We start from the raw sequence: 17,684 nt of genomic DNA on the forward strand, positions 1-17,684 counted from the left end.
GGATTAGCTTGCACTAATTATTAATTTTGGTAGAAAAAATCATAAGATTAGAAATGAATGGATGATTCAATTATATTTTGTGAGTTCACAAAGTGAAAACAAAATCCAATAAGTAATAGATGTGAATGTTTTGGTAGAAAAAATCATAAGATTAGGAATGAATGGATGATTCAATTATATTTTGCGAGTTCACAAAGTGAAAACAAAATCCAATAAGTATTCATGAATTGTCATACAATTATATTTTGTGAATTAAAATCCATTAAGTAGTAGGGGCTAGCACATGTAGATGTAATTGATGTTTATTATGTTCGTGTAAATAAATAATTAAACATATTTTATGAATGAATTCCAATTGAATATTATGTGGGTACCACCTGAATAGCACACAGGACCCACGTTGGTTCTGCATAAATAGTACATGTAGGAATTCATTTTTTTTGTATGTTAACAGATATAGTTGATGGATTAGCTTGCACTAATTATTAATTTTGGTAGAAAAAATCATAAAATTAGGAATGAATGGATGATTCAATTATATTTTGTGAGTTCACAAAGTGAAAACAAAATCCAATAAGTAATAGATGTGAATGTTTTGGTAGAAAAAATCATAAGATTAGGAATGAATGGATGATTCAATTATATTTTGCGAGTTTACAAAGTGAAAACAAAATCCAATAAGTAATAGAGGTGAATGTAGTATATATATTTTTTTTGTGTATAAAGAAAAAGTAAACATTTAAACACATGGGGCCCACATGTTTTTATTTTTTTTACAATTCTATTATTTTTTATTATGAATTATATTTTTTATTATTTTTTATTATGAACAGTGCCCGGGCCACATGAACAGTACTTCAATATTATTATTCAGTATGAACAGTACCCGGGCCCACATGAACAGTACCCCCGGCCCACATGAACAGTACCACCGGGCTGGCGTGGGGCCGCGACTCACGGCAGCGCTCCAAATCTTGGAGCTTTAGTATATGTACTCAATGCGCTAATCCGATCCCAACTGGCTAGGCTACAGCCTAAAGCTACCATCAGCCTACGATAGCCTTGGACCTGCTCTTCATCTCCTTCTCCAACTTCTTCAGCAACGGCAGCTTCTTCCCGGCGACGGTCGGCCGTGGGGCAGTCTTCTTGTTCTGCTGCGGCGGGAGCACTGTGGGGTCGCTGGTGATGACGGCGGAAGAAGAACCGGTGGACACAGCAGCAGCGCCGCGGGCGTCGGCGTGCGGCACGTCGTGCATCCTGATGTCGCTCGGGGCGACACGCGCGGTGCGCGGGAGCTTGCCGTCGACGTAGTCGTAGGTGACGTGGAGGTAGCCGTCCTCGTCCGCAGCGGAGCCGTCGACGACCGCGCGGAGCCAGAGCACGATGGGCTGCCCCGTGCACGCCGTGGCGACCCGCGTGCGCACGCGCACTTGGGCCCCCTTTCCGATGCACTTGCTCTTGACGATCTCCGCCGGACCCGCCGGCGCGGCGGCGTGGCGCGAGCGGGACCTGGCAACAGCAGCAGGCGGTGGCGGCGGCGCGCGTTCCAGGCGGGCGCCGTCACCGCCGCCGGCGCGACGTGGCGCGGGGGGCGGCCTTGTAGTTTTAGGCGCAGGGTTGGAACGCGGCGGCGGAGCCGGCAGAGCGAGCACGTAGTACGGCGGCGGCGGTGAGGGCTTCTTGGCGGCGACTCCTCCCGTCGGCGCGAGGGCCGCCCTCCTCCGGCTGATCTCGAGCCCCTCGCGGCGCAGCCGGCGCATGGCGGCGGACGGCACCGTCATGGTGGGCATGGCGACCAGTACGTCCGATCCGGGGATCAGGAAGAGCTAGCAGAAGGGGTGGTTAGGGCTCAGGGTCAGGGACATGAAGCCAACGGAAGAGGAGGACGGAGTGGCTTCTGAAGTCTGAACTCGATGTGAGAAGGGGCCGGGGGCGAATGTTATAGCCGAGGTCTCAGAGTCGGAGTCTGACCGCGACCTCGGACTCGGATTCAAAAAAACATTCTTTTTTTTAGATTAGAAAACTTTCGGACACCGTGCATACACTAGCGGAGGGAAAAGGACGGTCCATGAAGCTTAGCGTGGGCTAGTTCTTCGGACGAAGATTTCTAAGCGTGCGGCCCAACTAAAATCCGTTGCACAATTGTCTCAGATTCTTCCATCTGTGGATTGAGTGGTCCGCGCCAAAAATGGAGAAGTGCCAAGGTGATCAGAAGACGGCGGCTGCTGATCAAGCCGGACAAGGAGGCAGAGCTGGAGCGCCTCATTGTCGAACGGGAGAAAAGAGGAGCAGAACCGACGACGATCGTGTGGAGTGGCTCGACTTCATCAAGTTTGGGAGCCTTCTCGGTCTCCTGGGGAACCAAGGGATGTGCATGATTCTACTGGTGGTGTTCCTAGTTATCTGTCTGGGTTGAACCTGTCTACCTCGCTGGAGCGAGAAGAGCCTTTAGGCTGAATTGCTTTTAACATCTGATGCTTTTGTACTCTTTATTTTTGTAATAAAGCAGGGAGACCTTTTCTCTAAAAAAACGAAAGTGGTCCGGACCTCTGTCTGTGCAACTCGAGCAACCTGCAAACCGTTGTTGATCCGCGCCTTTTCATGTGTCATTTTTTTTAAAAAAACGCAAACCATGAATTAAGGGTCTAATTGGTTGAGTGAATATGCCCTGCCAAAATATGAGCATACTCATAACTTTTGGCATTCGTTTGGTTGATTTTTAAAAATTAGCACGACTCAAATTGGCAACGTTCTCATGGCCCATATTTTGACTGTTTGTGCCAATTCAAAAGTACTTGTATTTTGGTATCAAACCAATCGATGGTAAAAATATTTGGCCATCTCATTTTGGCATGCACTCAAACTATTGCTATTCTTGCCCACACTTTGGCAAATAAATTTGGCACCATCATATTTTAGCATATCCATGATTCGGTAGGGTAAATTTTGGAACCCAATCAATCAAACTCTAAACCGCGGGATGTGGGCTTTTTTTTTTTGGCGTTTCCGCCGAGCCGAGAGTTGCCAATTCAAGTTAAGTACCCGAAGGTGTTTCCCGGGTTCATTAATCTTCGGGACACGTATCCGGAGGTAGCCATTCCCAACAGAAGCGAGATGTTGGATTGACTAGCAGTTAGACCCTGTTTGTTTCTACAGGGCTATCAAAAAATATTGTTATTTAGAAGTATTAAATAAAGCTTAACTACAAACTTTTTGTATAGATAGGTGCTAATTCGAGAAAAGAATTTAATGAGTCTAAATAATAAAATTTTGTTTGATTTGACATGGCTAAAGTTTAGCCATCCGGAACCAAACACCCCCTTAGTTTAGTTAGATACTAGAGGGGAAATCGACTGATGGTAAGGTGGCATCCCCACCCACACCGTCCCTCTATTGTCTCCTCAAGTCCTTGGGAGCACTCCACTCTTGTGGCGAGAACAAATGTAGCAGAAAAGAAGACCTGCTGTGGCTAGGCTCCAGTTCCCCTTGCGTGCCAAGCTTCCTTGTGTGTCTTGGACCTTTGGGCCATAACATTGAATGTAGCACCCCTGTGCAACCTCGCAACTGTGGCTCTGTTGGGTTTCTTCTAGCATTCTTAGGACATGCATTCTAAAAAAAATCTTATATGCATAAAGTACTAAATAAAATTTATTTGAAATTTTTTTTCATGAATGAGTGTACATCGTTGGCCAAGTGCCTGCCCCTTCCCTCGTACTCTCGCCGGCCAGTTATAAGGGGGCCTCCGTGCAGCACACCACTCCCGCTCCGGCCACTGCTCTCCGTCACTCGAAGCTAGCTAGTCGCCATGCCCACCATGACGATCCCGTCCGCCAACATGCGCAGGCTCAGGAGGCTCGCGGCCGAGGCAGCCGCCAGGTCCTCCTCCGGGGGCCACGCGCGGACCAACATCCTCCGCGGCAGGAGTCCGCCGCACGTGCCACGGCGCGAGGAGCGCGCCGTCGCGATGCCGGCGCCGGCGGACGCCTGCGACAGCGAGGCCCGCCCCCCCGGCGCATCAGGCGCCAACAACAGGAGAGACGCCAGCCGCGGCGCAAGGGTCGGCGCGCGGGTGCTCGTCCGCGCGGCAACGGCGGCGCAGCCGGACGTCGTGCGCGCAGTGGTGGTCTCCGCCGCGGACGAGGACGGGTACCTCGAGGTCGTCTACGAGGGCGCGTCCCTGCCCGGCGAGGACCCCTTCGCCACGGTGCGCGTCGCGAGGGACCAGGTCATCGCGGCAGACACGCCGCCGCCCGCGGTCCCCGCCGCGGCACAGGCCGGGACGAAGCCTCGTCCCCTCCCGGTGCTAGAGACAAGTGATTTGAAGATGCTAGCTACAGCGGCGGCGGCGGACATCTAGTTTATTTGGCGCAGCCAGCATGCACGTATGCACAAGTAGTGAAGTAGTAGCTGCTTGTATTTGCACATCGAAGTAGCCATCTAGCATTGCAAGTTTCCAGTACTAGTGTATTAATCTCACCATCACCACCACCCCTCCACAGCACTCTGGATTGTCTTATTAACACTAATGAAATCTCCCATCTATATTCCATATTCATGTACTATTAGTTAGCTACTCCTTGATCCTGTCACAGCTTGTGCTGCTGGCTCAAGAAGCCCGCGGCCCCCAGCTGCAGAGTTGCTGGATCCGCCGGCGCCACCTCCCACTCCGTTAGCCGCCGCCGAGGCCCGGACAGGATCCCACCAGGCAGCTGTCGTGAGCACGCCGCCACGGGAGCCCGGCATCAGCCTGCGTGTCTTCTCTCACCATCGACCAGATAAGTTGTCCATCAGCTCTGATCAGCACTAACCAGGAAAGAAAGCGGCCCAAGACCAGATGCCGTCTCATGTTCCCGGGATCATTTTTTCTCGTCGTCCCATCGACCAGGAGTAAGGGTCACAACAAATTACATTACACCAACAGGTAGCCAACACAGCAGCACTACAATTCAGAATCCATACCCAAGAGACAAGTCAGCGTCAGCTCGGATGCGCCACCCATGCCGGCCCGCGACAGCGCTGGCAGCCAGATCCTCGCCCTGCTCTTGCTCCACCTTCCAGTGATTTTGCTGCTCAAGCTCAACTCATGCAGGAATGGAGTTCTTCATCAGTTCTGAAGAACGCCGCCAGATGCCAACAGCCCAGGAGGTGAGCTGAGCAGGTGCCTGGTGCCATCTGATGGCCCTTGTGGTGGAGCTGAGACAGCTTTCTACCCAAGAGAATCGGTCCCTACATCTGTATAGTTTGCAGCTGGATTCCGATCCTGCAGAAATGTAATATGACCTAGTTTGCAGCTGGATTCCGATCCTGAAAAAATGTCATATGACCTATCTCTCGCTCTCAGACGACTTACAATTTACAAGCCTAGAATTGCCTGCCCTGAGACATAATAGCAAGCCGCTGCTCTATGCAGAAGAGCAGGTGCGGTGACAGGCAGGATAGCGGCATTCCCCAAACTCTGCCAACCATTTAACCGCCAAGGCCTTGATATAAACAGTTGACAGAGTTCAAGCTGGAGTCGGTAGCAGCATTCCCTGAAAAAGGTTTTCCAGCAACTCCCAGAGGAACCTAGAAATTAAGAGTAGCAAGACTTTAGCATATATCCCAGAGCTCACTATAGTATGGGTTGGTATCATGCCTTCAAGCATAGAGCAGGTGTAGGAGCACTGTTTAACTGTTTAAGCATAACCAGCTATTGCATGTAGGCTGTAAACACTAATACCAGATACCAGTCCAGGACAAGACCGGTATCCAGCTCTGATGTTCGGCATTTGAGGTGTGCGTCCTCTTGCCAGAAGTGGCAGCAAGAGCAAATAAGATTAAGGAAATAGTTTTGTGGGACAACATGACACGCAAAAAAAATGTGAGGGCATTGAATACCTTAGTATCCTTCAAATGTTCTTTGCACCAGCAAAATTTGAATTGGGTCGTACTGCAGCATATGCAGACAGATGATCCTGCTGGACATAACAAAAACAAGGGCAAATAGGTTCAGAGAGCAAAACAATATTTTTGTTGCACCTGAATCAACAATGCCTAGCTACACTCTGTGCCCATAGCGTTCGAGAAAAAGAAACTCCATGCCCATATATGTGCTACAGATTGTATTGTCTGCATCTTTCTGTGCTTCTGTTGTCTCTCAAGGTCTTGCAAACAGTGCATCGTGCATTAAACTTTCAATGACATCAATAGTATTACTTTCTAAAGAAGGTCCCTGAACCGATTTACCAAGCCATGCATATTCTGCATGGGCCACAAGTTCAACATTGCAGCTTAAGATCTGGTGTAGACGTGTTGTTATCAGCTCAAAAGCCGAATAACAGAAATAGTCGGGGGTAAAGATTCTTTTTGGCAAAATTCTGTAGGCCTTTTCCATTTGTGAAGGACAAAATAGCATGTGACGATATTCAATAGACACCAACTTGGTTCAGCAGATAAGAGCTCAGTGTCTACAATGTCTGAGGTTGCATATTTCCCACCACAATTGTGTTTCTGACTTTCTGTGAAGGGTGTTGCTACGGAAACGGTTCCTCAGACGTCCGTCCCCCCGACGTTGGGTCACTAATGTGTGGGCCTGGTCCCACGCGTCAGTGTCAAGGGTGGACGTCAGGGAAGACTCGCCTGTTGCTACTGCCCATGAGACCCATATATATGGTGAACTCGTCCACTTCAAGTCATACCAAAGGTTCCTTGCCTTCACCTTCAGAAATCGTTTGCCCAACTCCCCCATTTCATCCTCACTGTTCTCTCCCGCACAACAAAGCACGCTTTGGGGCTGTCATCCAACTATCAAGGATTTGAACCATGGGAACCATAACAGCTCGAAAATGAGCTATCATGGAGTTAGAAAGGTGCTACCAAGTCATACCAAAGGTTCCTTGCCTTCACCTTTAGAAATCATGTGCCCAACTCCCCCATTTCATCCTCACTGTTCTCTCTCGCACAACAAAGATCGCTTTGGGGCTGTCATCCAACTATCAAGGATTTGAACCATGGGAACCATAATAGCTCGAAAATGAGCTACTATTATGGAGGAGTTAGAAAGGTGACAAGGAGTGCTCACGAAGTTACTGTAGCACTGCAGTGCCTACACGGATAGCATAAGTCAACTTTTTACCTGTACTTGTTATGAAAGCATAGAGCCATCTACAAGGAGGCCAAATGCCAAAACAAGAAGAAATATTAAATAAAAAAGAAGTACCCCTCATCACCGACATATCACATGATCTTGCGTTGATCTTTGCAAGGTAAGAGAAATACGTTGAGTCCAGTCTGTCAATTAATACCTGTGGCGTGCACAGGGGCATTGTGTGCATATTCGGATGCATATACATCTGGTTTGCTTGGATAGGGGCAGTTGGAAAAGCCTGCTGAACATGAAGTATGTAAGTACAAGATCTATTAAGTGCTAAAAAGAAAATGGAAAAGAACTTATTTCTGTGTACCTGATAATAATATGGCCTTCCAATTGTTGCATTACCCTGAGCATCTTGTGAAGATTGATATTGATGCTCATTAGTTTGGACACCTAGCTCCAGGTCAGTTGAGGAAGCTGCTGGGGCTTGTTTTGCTTTTTCTGCATAACAGGATATACATTGAATAAATTGATAACATCTATGAGAAGGGAGTTTAAAATTGTTACTTACTTGAGCTTGGTCCTTTTGTTGGTTTTTTCTTCTTTTTCTCTTTATTACTAGCATCTTTGGCAGCTTGACTGCGCATGCTTCTCATTTCAAAGAATACTTCCAGTGCCTTCTCTCCAGTTTCAAGGGAGTCCCAGAATATTTTTCTTGATTCCTCCAATTCCTGGCTCTTAATAATTAGGTTATATGAGTACTGCATTGCCCGATTGCGATATGCAAGTTCAGCCTCTGTGCATTCCTGTTGGGTTGAATCATCTTGAGTAAGTTTATACATGCTTCTCCTGGCATCTTTTGTCCAGCGTTGCAAAACATATTTTTCTGGAATTGTGTCCACATTCTGCAGGGTGAAGACTTTGAGGGCATGTGAACAAAGAAGACCCATCCTTTCAAATTTTCTGCAAGCGCAAGTGATCTCCATGGTGGAAGTGTCAAGAGCAACAGGCCATACTTTTGAACCTCGCCCCTGCATTGTAATTTCAAACCTCAATAAATTTCCACCACTTGAAGTTTCATGGCATGAAGTTGCTCCACATCCATCCAGAAATTCTGCCTCAAATAATTTGTAGATCCGATGTGTATATGATTCTGCAGCCTGCTTCAGGACTGTACTATGCTTAACTGCTCGTACTGGAGCAGTTTGGCTACAGCGAAAATCCTCTTCAGATTCATTTCTACGTAGATGCTTGACAACCTTTTCTAGTAAGAGGGCAAAACGTGTAAGAGAGGTGTTTTCATCAGAAATTCCGCTGAGAATATTATTTGAAACCTCCCCCCACTGAGAAGAATTAATCCCACCATCAAATGTATCTTTGTTAAATGCTGAGCACCATTTATGGCGGAACCTATGAAGGTCAATCAGCCAGCTATTATCCTGTAGTTTGTATTCACGAAGCATTGCAGTCCATGATTCCTCAAAATCCTCTTCTGAGTCAGATCCTTGCATACACTTGGTAAACAAAGTTTGAAATGCTTGCGATGTATTTAGTGAGCCTAAATGAGATTGTGCATTCTTCAGAATATGCCAGTAGGAAAAGCAATGTTGTGTGTTAGGGAACACCTGCTCAATTGCCTGCATAATAGCTTCATCCTGATCAGTGAATATTGATTTTGGTGACTGGCCTCCCATTGACTCCAAGAACGATTTAAATACCCAGACATAGGAAGCTACAGATTCATCTAACAAGAATGCACAGCCAAAAACAACGTTCTGCCAATGGTGATCAACACCAACAAATGGAGCACATATCAAGCTATATTTATTTGTGCGGTAGGTTGTATCAAATATAATAGCATCCCCAAAGCAGTCATAATCATTTCTACATTTACCATCTCTGTAGAAGAAGTTAGTCATGCGCCCTTCTTGATCAACTTGGACATCCCAATAGAACATGCCTTCCTCGTTGGTTCTACGCTTGAAATAACTGACAAGGTTTTGGCCGTCTCCTGCTTCAATTACTGTTATACCCTGCATGCCCACTTGATTGTAACACTCCCTTATAGTATACCCTGAATTCTCAGGTGTACAACCTTCAATCATGTCAGAGAAACCATTTATAGGGTGTGATTCTGTAGATGCTGATGGAACTATGACACCTGATTTGCCAACAGCTAGCGACTTGGCTGACCTCAGCATGTGCCTTTCCCCAGGTTTAGCCAATTGGTGATTATGCACAGGAACAAAGCGTATAACGGTCCATCGCCCCTTCTCGTCAACTCTAAAGCGGATCATTGCTTTGCAATTAGTTCTTGTGTCTGGTCGATTGAAATTTGCTTCTGTAACAGGCTCATCATACTTAAGCCCTTCCTTTGAGCAGTAGTAGTCCTTTGTTCGAATATTCTTGGTACCAATAAAGTACGACTGCTTGCCCTTCCGCACACTAAAACCGATTCGATGGCCATAGTCACAGTACAATCTGTATGCCTCTTCCTCACTATGGACTACACAACCAAGGAGCTCTTCTGTTGCCTCCTTGCGACTCAAAGCATTTCCATAATCAGCTGCCTTTTCTGTCTCTTCACCATTCTCCCTTCTCTGATGCCTCTCTTCTTGGAAATCTTGACTGCTATCCATTTCTACCCACTACCCAGCTAGCTCCATCAATAAGTCAACTGCTGCAAATTAACATTCATATATTCCATGTAAGATGCATAAATCAAAACATTTGATCCAATAAAAGGGGAAATATTAAACAAGAAATCTGTAACGAAATTCCCCATTATACATAGGAATTAGGATGTTAGATGCATCAATCAGATGTGGACGGTGCTAGTGGGTGGCAGCCACACAATGGCTTTGTTCTGCCACATGATACCGTACAAGGCCGGGTGCCTAAATTCCAATGTACTTTTAACGGCCAAAGAAAGGTATGCTAAATCCTAAATTCATCGGATCATCACTAACCAAAGGCAATTGGTAAACCCTAGACATCCAGGTCTTTCAGACTACCAACGACGGAAGTGAACAGACAGAGATCAAACAAATAGAAGAAGAAAACTAAATTTTGCTTAGCGTGACATGGAACATAAATGAAACTTGATATTGCATTAGCTGTTCAGCAAAGGTTTGCCTAGCTCGGCTCCGTCTAGCAACAGAACCGAAATGCCACCATGTGTCGCGCTCTAACCAAGGCCCAATTTAATTTCACAGGAACAGCCGGGGGGGGGGGGGGGGGGGGGGGGAGGGGGGGGGGCAAACAGCAGCACAAGCGCGAACCGTGAGTGTCTTACCGCTCAAGAGGAAAAACCGCCCCAGGAGCCGGTTGGTCGCCGCGGCGCCGTCGCCGACCGGCGGGACGCTGCCTGGAGCACCGTGACAGCCTTAACCCTTGGCATGCGGCGCCGGCGCCTCCCCGCCCTCGGCCTCGAGGAGCGCTGCCCCCGCCGAGCCCACTGGACGACGGCAGCTAGAACTCTCTTCTCCGCATAGCAGCGCCACGGGTTCAGGATGGGGAAGGGCGGGAGGGAGCGCGACGGTCGCCGGCGGCGCGGGCGATGGGGGTGGCCGGCGGGGGAGGGGACGGGAGGGGGTCCGGGTGGGGGTGGGGGTCTAGCGGCGGTCTACGCCCGAGATGGTGGAACCGGTCCAAGGGAACTGTGGGACGCCCAAACCACAGGTTGCCTGCACCTGGTGCTCCAGCACTCCCAAGTCCAGGGCCCCACAACTTCCATCTCCTCCAATCACGCCGTCGCCTAAACCTGCGCCCGCTCGCCAATCGCCATTCGCCATGGCCTCCACCGCCGCCATCCACCTGCGCCCGCTCCGCTCCTCAGCCTTCTCCTCCGCCAGGTCCCGCTCCCTCCTCCACCTCCTCGCCCGCCCACTCTCCTCTTCCCAGGCATCCTACGCCCACCACCCTTCCCCTTCCCCCGCCGCCGCCCCCAGCCATGTCCACCAGCCCCCTCCACAGTGGCCTCCGCAGGGACATTCCTCTCCGCCCCCTCTGGGGAACTACCAGCAGCAAGCTCCGCCACCGCCTCCGCCGCCCCGCGGCTATGGGCCTCCACCGCCGCAGCAGCATGTGCCGCCTCCACCGCCCCGCGGCTACGGGCCTCCACACCCCCACCAGCATGTGCCGCCTCCACCACCACGCGGCTACGGGCCTCCACCACCACACCATCAGGGGCCACCGCCCCGCGGATACGGACCTCCACCACCGCAGAAGCAGGCGCCGCCTCCGCCGTCACGCGGCTACGGGCCTCCACCACCGCAGGATCAGGCGCCGCCCCCGTCCCACGGCTACGGCCCTCCTCCCCCGCAGCAGCACTCTACTCCGCCGCCGCCGCCTCCTGAACCTGTGGCGGGGCCGGGGGAGCTGATGGGACTGTGCTGCGAGGGACGGGTGTGTTAGAAAGTGTACGGAGGTCTAGGCATAACGGAGCACAATGAATTATTATAATGAGCTAACTCAACCTAAAAGACTAGTTTTATAGGTGAAAATTGCACATTGAGTCTAAATATTCTATTAGAAGGCATCATCACGGGCTTAAGTTTTTTTAGATCCGAACGGAGATGTCATGCCAATTTTTTTTAAACTCTCCAAATGTGGATCCGAACGAGCTCCTCCGTCACAAGAGTAATTTCATTACCAATGTCACAAAGACGTGACTATTGAACAGAGATAACTGGCTTCCTCGTCAATATGTGAAAGAGATTGTTAGCCCATGGGCGCTGATACCACTTGTTAGAAAGTGTATGAAGGCCCAAACATAACGGAGCACAACGAATTAAGATAATGTGCCTAACTCAGCCCAAAAAACTAGTCTTATAAGTAAGAATTGCTTAGTTTTTATATGTTATACTCTCCCTATGTTAATTTTTAACGTGGGACTAAACCCAACACTGTGAAGGATGCCGTCGAGCTTCTCGCCAAGGGGGCGTGCGCCGACCCGCCCGCCTTCTACGAGCTCGCAGCCGCCTGCTCCAACCCCAAGCTGCTGGAGGAGCTCAGGAAGGTGCACGACTTCTTCCTCCGCTCGCCCTTCCGCGGCGACCTCCGGGTCAACAACAAGCTGCTCGAGATGTACGCTAAATGCGCAGCCATGCCCCATGCACGCAGGACGTTCGACAATATGCCTGACCGCGACATGGACTCGTGGCACATCATGATTGATGGCTACTCGGTGAACGGGCTTGGGGATGAGGCCCTGCGGCTGTTCGAGCTGATGAAGGAATGCATGGCACCGATCAGCCACACCTACGTGCTTGTGCTCAACGCTTGTGCCAACTCGGAGGCCATTGAGGAGGCATTCCTTTACTTTGATGCCATGTCCAGGGACCAGGGCATTGAGCCTGGTGTGGAACACTATGTTGGGATCATTGAGGTCCTGGGTAAGTCAGGGCATCTCAACGAGGCTATGGAGTATATCGAGAAGCTGCCATTCGAGCCCAACGCCATGGTTTGGGAGTCAGTCTTGAACCTGGCACGTATGAATGGAGACATTGATCTTGAGGACAGAGCAGAGGAGTTGTTGGTGTCGCTTGATCCATCCAAGGAAAATCCTAAGAAGCTACTAACCCCACCTTCAAAGAGGCGTCTGGGGATTAATATGCTTGATGGGAGGAACAAGCTGGCAGAGTACCGGCTGCCACCCAAGATTGAAAAGAAGGTGGTCAATGAGCAGAGATATGTCCCAGATACAAGGTATGTGCTCCATGACATTGATCAGGAGGCCAAGGAGCAGGCATTGCTGTACCATAGTGAGAGGCTGGCGATTGCTTATGGTCTGATTAGCACCCCAGCAAGGACTCCGCTTCGCATCATTAAGAACGTAAGGATCTGCGGGGACTGCCACAATGCCATCAAGATCATGTCAAGGATCGTTGGGAGAGAGCTTATTGTTAGGGACAATAAGAGGTTCCACATTTCAAGGATGGAAAGTGCTCTTGTGGAGATTATTGGTGAAGATGGATGGCCATCCAAATGTGGTGTGACATTGAAATCTTCTTCTTGTTAGGATTGCTGCTATCCTATATAAATATATGCTGACAGCCATGGTTTCAATTCATAATTAGCAGTATAAGGTATCTGATGTTGGTGTTCGTACTGTCTCATCCTTAAATATACTTAGCCTATGCTTGGGGTCCTTAGCTCCTAGCACTTGTATCTGTGGATCTGTGCAAGATTATTGGGTCTTGATGCATCAATGTTCCCTGTGAGAACAAAATTGTTGGATACTACTAATTGCCGACCACTTGCACTGAGACAAAACGAGAGCTGGGAGCAGGTTTGCACTTTACTGAATGCCTTTTTTTTTTGAGCGGAATAAGCTCATTCCATTAAACCAAAGGCACAGCTGAATCGCCGGCCACCAGGTCTACAACCTCAGGGGGTACAGAATCCCAATAGAGGGAGGAACCAACAAGACAATTACAGCCAATCGCAGCAAGCACATGAGCAACTTGATTGCATGACCGACAACAATGAATAACAGAGATGGAATTAAAGCTCGACTCAGCCATCGTCTTGATCTCCCAGATGATGCCTCCCAGAGCTGATAACCTGAAACTGTCATCTTGCAGCGCCAAATTTACTAGCATGTCATCTGTCTCCAGGATCACTTGCCCCATGCCTGCCTCAGCCGCCAACTGAACACCCTCTCTGGCCGCCAACATTTCCGCATGTAACGCGTCCATCACATGGTTCAGGCATCCTGCACCAGCTCTTACCACCTCTCCTTCAGCATTCCTAATCGCAGCACCCCATCCTCCTTGACCCGTGTCAGGCTTAAAGGCTGCATCCACGTTAATCTTCAGGACACCCTCACTTGGCCGCTTCCAGCGTTTCTCCTGTCTTTGGCTCGGTCCCAAATGAATCTGCTGCTCCTTCAGGAGTTCATCAGAGTAGGTTTGGATCATGAGACTCAGGGAGTCACATTCCTCATACTTTCCCCTTCCCTCACATTATTCCTCTCTCTCCACCAGAAGTACAGCAGGACACACACTCTCAACAGATATTTCTTGTCCAGCTCCAAAACTTTACAAATGAAGTCTTCTGCAGAAAGAGATTGTGCCAACCTCTCACGTATCTCCTCCAGACCAATTTCCCTCCACAGCTTTTTAGCATTCTTGCATTTTAGGAAAAGATGAGCCCCATCTTCGTCCATTCTGTTACACATCACACATCTCGTATCTAGCTCCATACCCCTCCTTCTCAGGTTCATGCGTACAGCCAAGCTATCGTGACCTAATCGCCAAAGAAAGTGTTTTATTTTCCCTGGACAGTTCAGGCGCCAAATGCCTCTCCAATGCTCGGCCTGCAAATTACATCCCCCAGAGCTGCCCTGCCCACCTCTGACCGAGCTTCTCTTCTGCTCCTCTATCAACACTTTATAAGCTGATCGAACCGAGAAAATCCCTTTTGGATCAAAGTGCCAAGCCACACAATCTTCCAGCTCCGGATGCACCGGTAATGCCAGGATTAATTCTGCATCTTCTGGTCTGAAAGTTTGCTCCACTAGCTGAGCATCCCATCCTCCAGTGATTGGACAAATTAGCTCGTCCACACGCTGGATCAGATTTGTCCCCCTTGGCGATGTAGGTAATCTCGTCCACTGCCTTGGGAGCCAAGGATCTTGCCAAATTCTGATGGCTTCACCATTGCCCACCCTCCAAATTATCCCCTTTTTCAGAACTTCTACACCCTTTAGAATACTTCTCCAAGAAAAAGACATCCCCGGCTTTGGTTTTGCTTGTAGCACATCTCCCCCCGGAAAATATTTTGCTCTTAACACTTGTGCACACAGAGATTCTTTATTTTGGACAAGGCGCCACCCTTGTTTTGCCAGCATGGACAGGTTAAAGAGGTGGATATTTTTAAACCCCAGACCTCCCTCGTTTTTTGGCTTCATCAATTTCTCCCAACTAATCCAGTGTATTTTCTTTTCTTTTTCTTGGCTTCTCCACCAATACCTACAGATCATGGCACTGATGTCATCACATAATTCTTTTGTTATTTCAAAACAGCCCATAGCATAGGTTGGGATAGCTTGGGCGACAGCTTTTATTAGTACTTCCTTCCCAGCATTCGACAGCATCTTCTCCTTCCTCCCCTGTATTCTCTTCCATATCCGATCCTTCATATATTCAAAGGCCTTCTTTTTTGATCTACCAATATGCACTGGCAAACCCAGATACCTCTCAGATGTTGTCTCTCTAGGAATATTCAGAGCTTGCATCACCTCCTGCTTGCTATTCTGGTTGGTGTTCCCACTAAACATCACAGCCGTCTTGTCCTTGTTAATCATCTGCCCGGAACAAAGTTCATACACCGAAAGTATACTTTGTAGGTTCTGTGCTTCTTCCCCGTTTGCGCGAAAAACAATCAGCGAGTCATCGGCAAACAGCAGATGGGAAACACTCGGTGCACCATGGCAGATTTTCACTCCACCGATCTTGCCCTCCTCTTCAGCTTGTTTCAGTAAACTTGAAAAAGCTTCAGCACACACCAGGAACAGGTAAGGAGATAGGGGGTCTCCTTGCCTTAAACCACGTTCTAGCACAAAGCTCTCTGTCAATTCCCCATTCACCCTCACTCTGTACTTTACAGTTGAAACACAGGTCATGACTAGCTGCACCCATCTCTGATCAAAACCCAGTTTCTGCATCATTTGCTGCAGGAAGCCCCACTCCACTCTATCGTACGCCTTACTCATATCGAGCTTTACAGCTGCATACCCCGTTTTACCCCTTTTCTTCCGTCTCATATAATGTGTAATTTCATAAGCTATCAGAATATTATCCGAAATCAGTCTACCTGGAACAAAGGCGCTTTGAGATGTGGAAATAACATCTGGTAGTACCACTTTCAGCCTGTTAGCAAGAACTTTAGATACCAATTTGAATATCACGTTGCACAAACTTATTGGACGCAAGTCCTTCACACTTTGTGGCTTCGGCACTTTTGGGATCAAGACTATGGTTGTTTCATTCCATTCCGCAGGCATTGCTCCCCCTTCCAGAACGCTCAAAACTTCCTCTACAACTTTGTCTCCCACTGTCGACCAAAACTTTTTATAGAACAAAGCTGGCATTCCATCCGGGCCCGGTGCCTTGAGGTCGCCAATAGCATCCAGAGCTAGCTTCACCTCCTCTCTCGTGAATGGCACCACAAGCAGTTCATTCATTTCACTTGTAACTTTTGCCTCAACAGTATTAAGGACCTGCTGAGTATTTCCCTGCGCACTAGTCCTGAAAAGAGAAGAGAAATAATTAGCTATAAAACTCCTCTTCTCCTCCTCCTCCTCCACCCATCCTCCATCCTCTTTTTTCAGTTTCCCAATTCTATTCGCCCTTCTCCTTTCCGAACACGCAGCATGGAAGAAGGCTGTGTTTCGGTCGCCTTCTCGCAGTCACCTCACATGGGCTCTTTGCCTCCAGTAGATATCAATTTGTTCTTCCACCCTCTCCAATCTGTACCGGAGTATAGCCTCACGTGACACCTTCTCCTGGCATAGCAAGCTTCTTCTGCATCCTTCCAGCTCCTTTTTCAGCTTCTTCGCCCTCTTCTCCAAATGGCCCAAAACATTAGAACTCCAGTTCTTCAAACCACCCGCCACCGCTTTCAGGGCCGCCATTACAGAGCCCCCCCTTTCCATCGACTCCACCCATGCCTGCTCCACAATATTACCACAATTCTCCTCCCCCACCCAGCTCGCTTCAAAACGAAAGCCTCCTCCCTTTTCTTTTTTCGCATACTTCTCCGACTCCGTTAGTATAACGATGGGCCGATGGTCCGAGTGTCGTGGATCACCATTAATTACCTTCATAGTTGGGAATTTCCCTCTCCATTCATCATTTGCCACTGCACGGTCCAGTCATTCCCGGATGTAGTCCTTAGCTTTTCTATTATGATTTCTCCAAGTGTAGCAATCCCCTTCAAAGCCAAGATCACTCATGCAACAATCCTCCAGAGCCAGTCGGAACCGGTCCATGCAACTCTGCTCCTTCAGCCTCCCCCCTTCCTTCTCATGTGCGAATAAGATCTCGTTGAAATCCCCCGCACACAACCACACTCCCCCTCCGTGAGCACCATTCAGCTCCCTCATCGCCTCCCACGTCTTGTGCTTTCTATCAGCATGAGGTTCACCATAGGTGCCAGAGAACCGCCATGATGACCCGTCTGGATCGGTCACATCCATGTCAATGTAGTACTTCGACAAGTGTCGGAGACTAACATCAACCCCCCCCCTCCTCCATAACACTGCAATTCCCCCCCCCCTTTCCTTCACAGTCTTTCACGATCATGTTCGGAAGCCCAAGCATCCACCTAAACTTTTGCATTCTTCTCTCGTCCAACTTTGTCTCCGACAAGAAAAGAATATCCGTGCCCTCAGACTTCTGCATCCCCAGAAGTCCCCGAACTGCCGGGCGATTGCCCAATCCCCGACAGTTCCAAGCCACTATCTTCATTTGTGTTTGCAGGGCTGATCCGTCAGCCCCGCTTTCAAATCATCAGCAACTTCATCCTCTCCAAACTTCACCTTTTTCCCACTCCCCCTCTCCTGCCTCTCCAGACTCCTCTTCCTGTCCCCTTGACCCAAAGCTTC

The 17,684-nt window shown here is 48.9% G+C and overlaps 2 protein-coding genes and 1 pseudogene across 15 annotated transcripts; 2 read left to right on the top strand and 1 right to left on the bottom strand.

Moving 5' to 3' along the window:
• Positions 1-3,805: 3,805 nt before the first annotated feature.
• LOC120695505 lies at positions 3,806-5,274 on the top strand. The gene has a single exon (XM_039978735.1). It carries the CDS (start codon positions 3,806-3,808, stop codon positions 4,355-4,357), a length of 552 nt encoding a protein of 183 aa, XP_039834669.1. The 3' UTR covers positions 4,358-5,274.
• LOC120689350 (protein FAR1-RELATED SEQUENCE 9-like) lies at positions 4,846-10,656 on the bottom strand. Of its 14 annotated transcripts, XR_005681216.1 has the most exons (7): positions 10,354-10,655; positions 7,644-9,752; positions 7,443-7,573; positions 7,284-7,367; positions 5,878-5,957; positions 5,351-5,565; positions 4,889-5,260 (listed from the first exon to the last, which is right to left on the bottom strand). XR_005681216.1 is itself a non-coding variant. In XM_039971683.1 (6 exons), exons 2-5 carry the CDS (start codon positions 9,709-9,711, stop codon positions 5,889-5,891), a joined length of 2,346 nt encoding a protein of 781 aa, XP_039827617.1. In that variant the 5' UTR covers positions 9,712-9,752; positions 10,354-10,655; the 3' UTR covers positions 4,846-5,565; positions 5,878-5,888. The 14 variants fall into 14 exon arrangements, 11 of the variants coding, with proteins under 11 accessions (XP_039827617.1, XP_039827611.1, XP_039827612.1 ...); XM_039971683.1 differs by having other exon boundaries at positions 4,846-5,565; positions 5,878-5,954; positions 7,284-7,364; XM_039971677.1 differs by having other exon boundaries at positions 4,889-5,565; positions 7,284-7,364.
• A 61-nt stretch (positions 10,657-10,717) lies between these two features.
• LOC120689434 lies at positions 10,718-13,179 on the top strand (annotated as a pseudogene).
• The last annotated feature ends 4,505 nt before the right edge of the window (positions 13,180-17,684 follow it).

The sequence above is a fragment of the Panicum virgatum genome, chromosome 2K (genome assembly GCF_016808335.1).
Source record: "Panicum virgatum strain AP13 chromosome 2K, P.virgatum_v5, whole genome shotgun sequence".
NCBI classification, from domain to species: domain Eukaryota; kingdom Viridiplantae; phylum Streptophyta; class Magnoliopsida; order Poales; family Poaceae; genus Panicum; species Panicum virgatum.

Excerpts from the sequence above, each read along its gene's own strand:
- LOC120695505 (XM_039978735.1), top strand. The coding sequence starts at position 3,806 with ATGCCCACCATGACGATCCCGTCCGCCAACATGCGCAGGCTCAGGAGG.
- LOC120689350 (XM_039971660.1), bottom strand. The coding sequence starts at position 9,711 with ATGGATAGCAGTCAAGATTTCCAAGAAGAGAGGCATCAGAGAAGGGAG. Across the intron at positions 7,574-7,643 it reads AACAAAAGGACCAAGCTCAA|AAAAAGCAAAACAAGCCCCA; the intron begins GTAAGTAACAAT and ends CCTGTTATGCAG. Across the intron at positions 7,368-7,442 it reads GAAGGCCATATTATTATCAG|CAGGCTTTTCCAACTGCCCC; the intron begins GTACACAGAAAT and ends CTTCATGTTCAG.